The following is a 12,526-nucleotide window of genomic DNA, read 5'->3' as shown; positions in this document are numbered from 1 at the left end:
TCTATTTTATACAATTTACCTCTGAAGTTCAGGAAGTGAAAATGACCAAGTACAGCTAGCACGATTCTGAAAGGTGCACATCTGGAGTAAGGCCAAGCTGTATACTCTATAACCCACATTACACCCATCAATCATACATCAAAATAAAAGGAATTAAAGGTTCTTTGAATTATATCTAAGGTATACAAGGTCTTTTTTAAATAGCCAGTATAACCAGTGAGGAAAGCCAGGGAAATTCTTTTTTTTTAAAATCCTAACCCCTATGCAAAATGCGAAACTGTAGAGAGCCACCAAAGAGATGACTTCATTTTTTAAAACAAATACTGGGCGCAATAAATTTAAAAACAATACCACTTGTATTTTATTTACTCTTGTTCAAAACAAACAAACAACCATGTCTTTGTTGGGGGTTTGGTGTACCAGCTTACTTTGGAATTTTGCCAGTTTCTGTTTATAGATGATTGTAGGTCACACTAGCCATGCTAAATTTGAAGACTTACACTTGTTCCAAGCATCAAAACACTTTAATTGTAACATGGTCATACACAGACGAAGTCTGTAAAGGTGACAAAGTCACTTAAATTTGGAAAAACCTGTAAAAACAATGTATACAACCAGTAAAAAAATGATTGTCCAACACAATTTATTCAAATTTAACGCTGGATGGTCCAGTTTTAACATTAAGATGGCTTTAGATTGTTCGAGGTATAGTGTATGTGTTTTCAGTTCTGCAGCGAAGTTTAAAAACTAGTGACACCGTCTGGTGGCAATGGGACGTAATGGGCAAGAGTTATTGCTCTATGTCTACATGAGATAGGAAAAAAATGATTTCAGTCTTTTAGTAGGGCTGGATTAATGAGGTAGCAGGCTTATATACCTAACGTCAAAGTGATTGGGGAATGTATATCAAGGAGAAATGGCTGCTTTTTAAAGTTCAATAAAAGATGAAACAACCACTTAAAGATTATTATATAATGGCAATTTGATGTGGTGGAAGCAATATAACAAAGGACTGATCTGTGGAAGATTAAGTGCATGTCATTCCTCATATTAGTTATTGAAGGTTTAAAAACAATGTGTGTGGACACTATCAGAAAGGCTCAGGTAATTCAATAAATCTCCTTTCCTCTTTGATGTTCTTTTTCTCCATGGCTTTGTTTTGTTGAAGTCTGTAGGAATCTAAAGAGAATAGATTTTATACATTAACCTCTTTTATGTTTAAGAAGCCAATTCCAGGAACTGATGTTTCAAGCAGGAAGTATTGAAGAAAAGTTTTGCAAGGAAGGAGACAATAAAAATACCCAGTGATTCAGTAAATTAATTATGGTACAGGAATACACTACTGATGATGACAAACACTGACAGTGGAACCCAGGTAAGGTATTCTCAATATAAAGCTGCACACTAAATGTGGATACTAAATTCAGTGACCATGCTCCATCCAGTGATGATGCTGTAAGCTGATAACCAAATTTCACTTCAGTTATATATGTATCAATGAGAATTAAGGGAATTACTTTGTGGAAACAAAAGTGGGTTGGTCCAATAATCAGGGGCCAGAGCTCTACTACAAGATGATGCAATCTAAATGCAGAAAAATCACGCACAACTAAAGTGTCATCAAAATAAAGTTGTATACCTAGAAAGTTATTGCATAGAAAGGAATGTTGGTGAGACTTAATTAATAATTTATGAGATCACAACTCTGCTAAAAAAATGATATTAGGATGCTGCACAATGAGCATGTACCTAAGTAAGCTCCAATTCCCTGTAGAAAAATAGAGAACCTAGGTTTGATAATCAGTAGTGATTAAAATGTCCAGAATACATTACAGATGTATTCCCACTTTACAAATAAGAAACTGGAACAATCTTGATCATTTTCAATGTCATACTTCATTGTTTAACAAAAAATTTCTATCATCTAAGGTGAACACATAGAATGAGCTATCTCTACTGCATACATGCCAAGTCTCCCCAATTATCCAGGAGTCTTTTGATTTTTGACCTCATCTTTTGATCTAATGATTTGCCGACAAGATCTCCCGAAATCACAAAAAAATGCCAAGCATAGGTATTTCCAGCTTAAACAACATTCAATACACTGTTCATGACTACTGTAATCCATCAGTTAATTTATTACAATCGGAATGTTCTCTGTATTTTCTGTCAATTCAAGAAATAAACCTTGGATGTAATAATTATATTCTGAACTACTTTTGTTCACATGGAGCAATAAGGCAGTGGAAGGAGAAACATCACAATTGGAATATCATTGGCCTTTGCTGTTGTACAGTACATAGTGCGCTGCGCCACAGGCGAATCACCAAATACATAAAAATTGATATATATTCCTACAACTACTTCAGGGATTATTAAAATAATTCTGGTGTCATGTCAAAACGTCTGCTAACGAATTCGATAGAAAATATGCCTTCAAAAAAAAAAAAATTAATATGTTTGCAAGTTCAACAGTGTTTAGATCGGCAAATTTAAATATAAGAAAAGTATTGAAAAGGGAGAAAGCTTTGCATGCTTTACAGCTTGCAACACACATTTGAACGTTTCTAGTGGGGGGAAAAAATGATCTTACAAGGCACTTGAAAAATATGCAGCACATTGCAAATGAGAAATCGTCACATAATGTGCATAAAGTAACACAAATGTTTGCAACAACATCAGTAGACAGCGACACTAAAGCAGAGGTTCTGTTTTGCTAACTTTGTGGACAGCATAATTTTCCATTCTTGGTTGCTGATTATTTTAGTGAACTGTGTAAGGTTATGTTTCCTGACTTGCAAACTGCTCAGAAATTTCGCTGCAAAAGAACTAAGGTAACAAACATTGTTAACAATGCACTGAGTCCAATGTATGACAATCAAGTAACTTACAATGCAAGGAAAACACTTTCTCAGTGAAAGTGTGTAGCAATTCTTGTAAGGGTGTTTGACAGTGACACTTACAGAGTTACTACCAAATTCCTGGCTATGCCCATTTACAATATTGGAACTGGTAAAAACCTTTTCAACTGTCTTCAAGAAGTCTTAACAAACAGACAGATTCTATGGAAGAACTTAGTAGGGTTTAGCAGTGACAATGCAAATATAATGGATGGAAAGAAAAATTCCATCCTCTCTAGAGTTCATGAACAGCAACCAAATGTAATTGACTTTGGGTGTATCTGCCATTTGGCCAGTACCTGTACACAGAATAGTTTGAAGAAACTGGCTGTCCCAGTTGAAGAACTTCTGGTCGATACCTACTATCACTTCACTTACAGTTCCAAGCGTAGAGAGGTGTATAAAGAATTCCTAGAGTTTACCAACACTGAGGAGTACAAACTGGTCAAGCATTGTAGCACAAGGTGGCGGTCACTCCAGAAATGTGTTGCATGCTTCCATCAACAGTGGTCATCTCTTCAGTCATATTTCCAGAGCCATGAAGATGCTGTGAAGACAGGGAGTTGAGTGAACAGATATGTGGAGAAACCCACTGATGAAACTGACATATCACTTTCTTCTATACATCATGGAACTACTGAATAACTTTAACACCATGTTCCAGGCTGGTGGGATACTTCCATGTGGAGATGGAACGAATTCTACGGAAATTCATGTTAAAGTTTGTGAAGACGAGTGTTATCACTGCATCAGCCAGCAGTACAGAGGTCAACTTTATGTCACCAGAAAACCAGCATGACAACTCTTTGTTAGCAGTGGGTACGGAAGCCAGATGTTTCGTTCACAGCAACCCAGACGACATTTCTCCAGCCCAGCTGAGCTTCTTCTTTAGGAGTGTGAGGTCCTTCTATGAAGAAGTTACAGCAAAGATGCTAGCTAAGTTTCCATTTATTGATCAGACCCTGAATGCCCTTGATTATCTGAATCCTGAGAGGAGATTGGAGATTTCAGTAGAAGCTCTGCTTCAACTGAGTGGCAGACTGGTTACAGCAACTGACAAACAGTGTCAACTTAAAGATGAGTTCAGGGACTTCCAGCTCTCCCCGGCCTCAGACCTGCCCATTTTCACTCAGGGAGAAACACCATTGGATGTCTTCTGGGTAGACATGAGCAGAGTCTCCACACCCTTGAAGAAACCCAGATTCCCAAATCTAGTGAAGCTCTCTATGGCAGCACTCAGCTTGCCAATGCAGACCCTGAGCACTGTTTCAGCATGTTGAGGAAGATTCAGACAGACCACCGTGAAAATTTATGTGGAAAAATTGTGTCATCACTAATATCATATAAGATAAATGAAAAGTGTGACTGTTTTGAGCTCAGACCTTCAAATGGTTTGTGTATCGCTGCAAAAAGAGCTTTTCTACAAGACTAAAAGACAACCAACAACATGTTGAGAAAAAAAAAGTTTGTTTGAGTAATTGATGTTACAGTGTGTCATTATTTTTGTGAACCACAGTGATTCTTGTGAAGATTCTTAAATTATTTTTTGTGAGATTAAGAAAATAACATATAACAAAATTAATAAAGTTCAGCAACTATTATTCATTATAGTTATTTTACTTAGTTGTGGTACGATCTGCATTTTCACACTTAAACTTATGAGAAAAATAGCTATTACGCAAATCTCCCTGATTTGGACCCAATCTCCCTGATTTTGAACAGAAATCTCCGATTTGGTTCCAGAAAACTTGGCATGTATGCTACCAATAAAAAGCTGCCCTACCATCATCACAGAACTTGTTTTATTGTTAAGATTTGTGACCTCAAGAGTAATCAATCTCTGAAGTCTTGCGAAACTTGGGCCAGTCAAAGTAACTTCTCATTCAAAAAGGAAAATCAAAATTTTCAGCTCCACTGAAGTCAATGGCATTCTGTCTCTCATGGATAAGGCATATATGAGGTTTGTGAAAAAAGAACCAGAGCAATGTAAAGTTATGTTGCTGAAACATTAATATATTTACATATACCCTCAGATTTGGTCAGGAAGGAGGGAAAGGAGAGAAAGAGAACAAAAGTTAAATACTTTCAAAATCAGCTGATCGTCAAAGATAGATTATATGCCAAAGAAAAAAAAAATGTAATGCTCAAGTACTCACAACCAATATGATGGCCATTTTAAATTGATCCAGGCCCCTCTATAAAATATGGTAAAAACTGGCTGATCATCAGAGTAATCTAAGTCATCACAAAGGTAAGGCTTTACACCAAAATTAGTTAAAATTAAGGAAATAAATATAAAATATAAACAGTTAGAGGATCACAATCCATTAGAATGCTCATTGTAACTTAATCAGGAGCAACTACTCGTAGAATGACAGTCACAATATGCTTTATGTGAAATTTATCTACCACCCTGTAAGGACAGAACTTCAAAGTAAATGTTTGAAATCAAACAACAAACGTGGATGCCATATTTCTATTTAAAACTTGTTTATGCGGCGAATGACGATAGATATTTGAATACAAATGTAAAACCTACCTTTTCCTTTCTTCTGTTTTCCTTTGATTGGAATGTACTCTGAATGTGATTAAAAGAAACAACTGAGTTAGGTCTCTCACAGATTTGTTATAAATTTTACTGAAAATGTGATTGATAATAGCAATGAAACAAAACCCAGATTTAGACACAGAAAGTTATGGATTTGGGCAAATGGTTTACAGTTCATACTGGTTTCCCCACGCAAAAGTTCAGCACCAAAAACAGAAAAAAGAATACATTCATGTTTCACTCAGAAATATTTTATAATTTTGATGTGATAGATCAATATATTTGATGGATTCAGTGTCAGATTCAAATGAAATAATGCATTTATAAAAGGGTTGGGTGGATTGTACAAGAAATCATTCATTCTTTCGGAAGAACATGAATATGAAAATATTTGAAAATTTAAATTTATTATGCTGATGGGCAAATAATCCAGAAACAAACCAAATTTTAGAAGGAGGTTTTGTATACAGGTCTCTTTGCCAGATCCTTGATAAATATTTACCCTCATAAAGACAGAATTCAATGATATTCTACTACCCTCCTCAGCATCCATTAATTCTGATAGATTGTCCCTCATTTTGTTTTCTAAACCATTAATTAGGTTTTTATACTCCTACTGCTATAGAGCTGGGATATATATATATATATATATATATATATATATATATATATATATATATATATATATATATATATAGTAATCCTCCTGTCTATCCATCCAAATGTCTGTCTAGCACAACTAGTCCTGCATTTTTTTATAGACTGGGCTTGAAATAGGGTGAATATTATGGTTATCACCTGAAGATGCAAGTATCAATGAATCATTTTACACCTACAATATTTTTTTAGAGTTACTTTCCATACTGTCTTGTAGCAGTTTATGGCACAATCATGTTAGTACAACTAAACCTGCAGTTTTTGATAGATTGTCATGAAACTTGATAATACCTAAAGATGCACATATCTACCAATTATTTTTTTGCTGCAATGTTTGCTTTACAGTTTCTGCTCTTTATGTCTTTAGCTTACTGCTGTGTATGAAAAATTCTTCTTGTGACAATTAGTCAAAGACATGTAGCTATTGATGGAATGTCCTGAGGCATCAACTCAACATGGACATACTGACAAATCATTTTGCTCATGCAATTTTTGTTGGAGTTGTTGCCATTCTTGTCATTTAGCTTAATGTTGTGAATGACAAAATCTCATTAGCACTAGTCTAAAGGTGTCAACACTGATACCCAGGTACTTGGGTACCCATCCATTTATAATTACCCAGATAATATAATTAGATATAGGGTACCCATTTGATTTATGTTAAAAAAAGAACCCAAAACCCCAACATGTTTCCAAGCTCAGATCAAAGATTATATCTGGTGATGGCTCGTGTCATGTGACTTTTCTCAACTCTAGACCTCTGTCTACTGATCTTATATTTTCAACGTGTGCGACCAGTTGGCTATGTACAATTATTTTCAATTTATAACAACTGTACATGACACACTTCCAAGTAAACACTGGTTTCTTAATTTGCAACTATGTGTTACATATTCATTATAGTTTGATCAACACTTAAGTAGAAGACCAGTCTATAATGAAAAAGCATCATGCTAAATATTAATGAAACAGGCTTTATTGACCTGGCTCATGGATGTTACGTGACTAAAAAAAGTTAGAAGGGAGGGATTTTGTTAAACTGAAGACCATGTTGCATCAGGAAAAGGATAAATCAACAGTGCTTTACAAATTCTGACTGAATTTGACAGTGATGTAATACAGCATTCAGAATTTGTGGACTTGACTTTATGACTTTTCAGAAAAAGTTAAACATATGATGTAGAGGAGTTAAAGTGAATGTTGTTTATAAATAATTTATCATTTTGTTTTTGTCTGCATTCATGTACTAATCCTCATAGATTTAGCTGATTTGTGACAAAATTTTTAATCAACTGCAGCAGATCCAGGTAAGTAGCAGACATAAATGTACATTTTTTCAAATGATTTTCTGTAATTATGGCATGTAATATATTGATTACTCTTTTTTATGCTCAGATTGTGGTTCTATTGCCACTTATATCAGTAATAATTACTTATATACCTCTCTGGGGGTTGGCATGTATGAACTTAAAACAAAGCAGTTCAGGTACACAGTTAATATAATTTCCTTATGATCAGGTACCCGGGTAACCGATCATTACTATCGACAGGTACCTGGTTGACTTTTTCTAAACTTCTGACCTCTTTAAACTAGTCATGCAGTTTTGTCTTGCAGTTTTTTATGGACTGCAGTTAAACTTAGTACATATTAAAATAATCATCCAAAAATGCACATAGTGACAAATTTGTGTGCTCTTATGAGTTTTGTAAGAGTTACTGTCCTTTTTCTCTTACAGGTGGATACAAAGAAGCAGTTTTTAATGCTCAACTGTGAAACTTAGCAATATATTATGGTCATTATTGGAAGATACAGTACTGTTCACAAGTATATTTGGAACCCCACACATCGTGATGGGGGACTTAATCCCCTTTACTTTCGCTCAACAATGGAGCAATACAATATTCAAATCACAATTATGCCTCGGCCACTATGCTGAAGGCATCTCCACTGTGAAGCAGCTGACTGGCAAGACTAACTGACATTTGAACAGCTAATAAATGAAAGCCACAAATGGAAAGACCAAGATGTCATGAATCATTAGCAATAAAATACCTTGTCACCAATCAGTAATCTTTTTTCGATTATAAATATGGACAACTAAAATTAATTTTAAAAGTCTTTTATATTTTATACATTAAGAAAACTTATGTGCTGACCTGATGAGAGGTCCACCTTGTTGAGTTTATCTTCAACAGTGTAGATTTATCCTACTTTTTAAAAATGAAAAGTAATTCTCTGAAGTATGGACAACTAAATTCCAGATAGCAGCAGCTTGTTTAAAAACACAAACAACAAAAAAGAAAACACTGAATTTACACTTAAATGCAAACCACATATTTAGCAGAGATGTCAAAATTTTAGGAAACTTCTACCGGGTACATGTCGATCCTAATGACTGGTTACCCAGGCACCCAATCAAATGGAAATTGTATTAAATTAGAACCTCAACTGGTTTATTGTAGGTTCATACATGCCAAATTGAAAGATAGTAGAAGTGTAGGTATTACTAATATATGTTGCAAAAAAAGCTTAACCTGAGCATAAATAGATCAATCTGTATATTACATACCACAATTACAGAAAACTGAAAAACATTCATTTATTTTTGCTACTTACCAGGATCTGCAGGTACAATTATTGTCATGAATTGGCTAAATCCATGTGGGTTAGAATTTATTATGAGAGTATAATAAATTTACAAAACATTTATGCATAACACTCACTTTAACTAGTCTACATGTCTAAGATTTGTGAATGAAGTCCACAAATGATAAAAACTGTATTACATCACTGTCGAATTCTTCTTTCAAAATTTGTAAAGTACTAATGATTGGTCCTTTTCCAGATGCAACATGTTTTTAAGTTTAACAAAATCCCTAACATTTCTTGGTCATATAACATCTATGAGTCACATCGAAAGAAACCTCTTGTGATATCTGGCACCATTTTTTTTCAAATATAGACTGGTCTGCCATGTATGCATCAAAATAGAATGAATCTGTGACACATGGTTTCATGATCTATAAACCCATCTGGTTTTTGGGAACTGTTTCATGCACAGTTACTATAAATAAAAAGTAAGGAAATTGGGAGGTCTAACAATGAATAAATGTGCAGCAGCCAATAGTTACATGATACAAGCCTCGAACTGTAATTATTATTTTGTGTCTCGCTCACTCTTGATGACTCTGATCTAAATTTGGAAACATGTTTTTTTTTTGGTTTTCTTTAAACATTTTACCTGGTACAAGGTTGCCCATTTTAATACCCAAGTTGTTATCAATGGGTAGGTACCCCTTAAGCAGTAATGGCCAAGTTACAAAGATTGAATATGCATGTACACAACTATGAGTTAGTTCAATTCTGAGTACATTTGTACTTTAAGGGACTGTCCATTCAGTTTTATGGGGCTAAATTATTATTTCCAACAGGTATTTTGTATACTTTCATTCTTCAAAGAATAAGTTTGTTTCAAGAAAAGCAAGGAATTGCATCATATCCTTTTTTATACACATACCCTTTAAAAACTTAAATGGTCTCTCCCTAATAAAGACTTAGCTTCAGCAGATGTTCAGCTGAAATCAGTGCAGTGACGATTGTATTATAAAATGTTAGAATCAGAAGATGAGGTCAATTTTGGCTTAAAAATAAGTTTTGTATGTTCAGTACATGTAGAGAAGGTTGATCAACTTCTTTTGCAATATGTTTACACTTTTACTTTAAGAAATCTGAACAAACTTATGTACTGACTTGACAAGAGGCACACTGTATTGATCTTTTCTTGAACAGTCTAAATTCATCTTCCTGTTTAAACATGAAAAGTAATCCTCTAAGGTTTAGACAAATTCCAGTTGACAACCACTTTTGTTTTTAAAAAAACAAAAGAAAGAGTAAATTTTGCATTTATGAACTATGTAATGATCCAGTCATGAGGATGAATATATATATATATATATATATATATATATATATATATATATATACACACACACACATACACACACACACACACTTGTTCAATTTTAACTACAAGTGTTATACTGTACGTGTACTACATAGGACTAGCTATTTAATTTCTGTGGCTAGATTGTTCTTTCCAACCCAGATATTCATCACAAGACACATATATTCCAAATAAGAAAAAGAATGGCATGGTGTTCTGTAATACACACCTCAAGTTTTAATTACCCCTCTTTAATACAGTGAGTGGATATCTGAAGTAATAGTACAATATATTACTGAGAACTCATCAGGGCTAAAACTGGGGGGAGAGAGGGCAGTGGTCCAGACTCCACACCCTGCTTGTGCACGGGATAACTATCAGGACTTGTTTCATATCAGTTAAGTATGAATGCAATTTGGTTGTAAATGTTCTACATCATGATAAAAATGCTGTTTTTATATTTTTCCTTATAAGAACAAACAAATAATAGGACATATGTGCATACAACCATGCAAAATGCCTTAAATTTGTTGAACATTTAAGATTTGACAATTCTCCACATTATTATTCCTTTCAACAATACACTGAGGTCAGATTAATTAGGAACAAATACTGAACTTCTGCTGTTAATGATGGGATCATAATTTGAGCTGTCAAGTACAATGTGCCATGTACAATGTGCCAAGTACAATGTGCCAAGCTTGTTGCATTTTACCAAGGATTCATCTCCATCATGGGAAAGTGGTGGGGTGCTGGAGAAGTGGAGGTATACTTACATGAACATGAACGATGAGAACAATTCATTACAGGTGCACAATACAATATATCACACACACCTTCATCAAGGGATTCACTTTCCAAAGACTCAAGAACCAGTTCCACATCTTCCAGAATGGAGTCTGTGTTATTCAGCAAATCACTCATTATAGGTTCATCAATCATTTCCAGGGACATTTCACCCTCAGAATCTGATTCAACACTGCTGACTTTATGGATTTTCCTCAATTTTGGTTTAACTTGCTTTGTAACCAGTGGAGAACCTGCAAGAAATACGACTTGTATTATTTGGACATGAATAAATGTTCTTCATATTTTATTAAAGGTGGGGGTATATAATAATCCCAATGTTCAACTGCCTGTCCTTCTGTCACTTATTTGCACAATTAGCCCCTAAAGAGGCAGATACTGAAAAATCTTTGCTCCCATGATATCTGACCTTTCTGACTTAAATCTTGCAAAATTTGTGACTGCAGCTGCTCTTGCAGAATGTAGTGGATTGCTGTGAAACTCTGTTTATATTGTGTTTATAATTATCAGATGTGCATCCTGACAAATTGTTTTACAAACACAAGAGTTATGTACCTTTTCTTCTTTTTACAATAAATTCATCTCTATCAAGTGGGATGGGTGGGATGTGGAAGAGGTTGGGAAATATGTATGTGCAAATTGCTCATCATTCCTCAAGTTTTATAAACAGTTCTCCCAAATGCTTACTTTCCCTTGCAAGGCAAACTTAACTTAAATAGGTACAATGACAAACACTGCATTTTATTTTTATCTAAAGTAACGCAACTGAAGTAGTTTAAGAAAAATTTCATCTCTCAAAACTAAATTATATGACAAACTTTGAACCAAAGGACTATTAAAAAAATTTCAAAGCCTACTGTCAGTCTGCATATGATATTAATGGATCACTATATATATATAAAAATTTTACACAATTATTTTAATTTTTTATCAACTATGCAAACTTCCTAGCTACCAATAGAACAAATCTACATTACCTTAAGTCAAAAATTTAGATAATGGCTTTTTATAAGGCTTCATGCTTTTGTTGTTGAAATTTAAAGTAATTTTATCTTCCTGTTCAATTAAGTTTTCAAGAATTTACCTAATGAAGTTTTCAAAGAAAAATTTATCTTCAAGAAAAAAAAAACTGACCTTGATACTGTATCATCTTTTCAAATTACATCATTATGCTTGTCTTAGAATTTAATGATAGTTCAAAGAAATTAAATCAACGTATTTTCTTGGTAAAATCAAATCGTTCAACAAGAATGTTAACTACTGTATTTACCGCATATGTTGGGACACAATAAAATAATAATTTTTTTTCCTGTCCCAGAACTTATGGTGAAACATTTTTTCACTTTAGTCATATGTCCCAAGACTTAAGAAACGAAATAAATTTGTATTGCATTTGTGCTTGCCCCCCCCCATGCACGTTGCAATAAAAAAGATAAATAAAACGCTTAATTGATAATTAAAATAAAAAAACTAACCTGTGTTATCATTTATTCCTTTTTTCAACATGAGCATTAAAGAATAAAATATTTCCATGAAATCCGTAGAAGTGGCATATGCTTCCATACTGTAGCGTGTATCAGTTATGTCCGATACCACATACCACGTTGTTCATTGACATGAACACTAACAGTTGTGTGTGGTTGTGCTCAAAGGTTTGAACATGTTATCCG

General features: G+C 34.1%; 1 protein-coding gene across 3 annotated transcripts in view; it reads right to left on the bottom strand.

Moving 5' to 3' along the window:
* The window catches only part of LOC149782009 (uncharacterized), a 158,920-nt gene that overhangs the window by 9,858 nt on the left and 136,536 nt on the right, over positions 1–12,526 (bottom strand). For all 3 annotated transcript variants that reach the window (XM_089933411.1, XM_089933413.1, XM_089933412.1), the window contains exons 19-20: positions 10,886–11,089; positions 5,440–5,478 (exon numbers count right to left, since the gene is read on the bottom strand). In XM_089933411.1, the coding sequence (XP_089789537.1) occupies positions 5,440–5,478; positions 10,886–11,089 (243 nt within the window). The remainder of the gene's footprint in view (positions 1–5,439; positions 5,479–10,885; positions 11,090–12,526) is intronic.

This window comes from Sinohyriopsis cumingii, chromosome 15 (genome assembly GCF_028554795.1).
Source record: "Sinohyriopsis cumingii isolate HCF-2022 chromosome 15, ASM2855479v2, whole genome shotgun sequence".
Lineage (NCBI taxonomy): Eukaryota > Metazoa > Mollusca > Bivalvia > Unionida > Unionidae > Sinohyriopsis > Sinohyriopsis cumingii.
The sequence above is the reverse complement of the archived record's forward strand: the minus strand, read 5'-3'. Positions and strand labels throughout refer to the sequence as shown.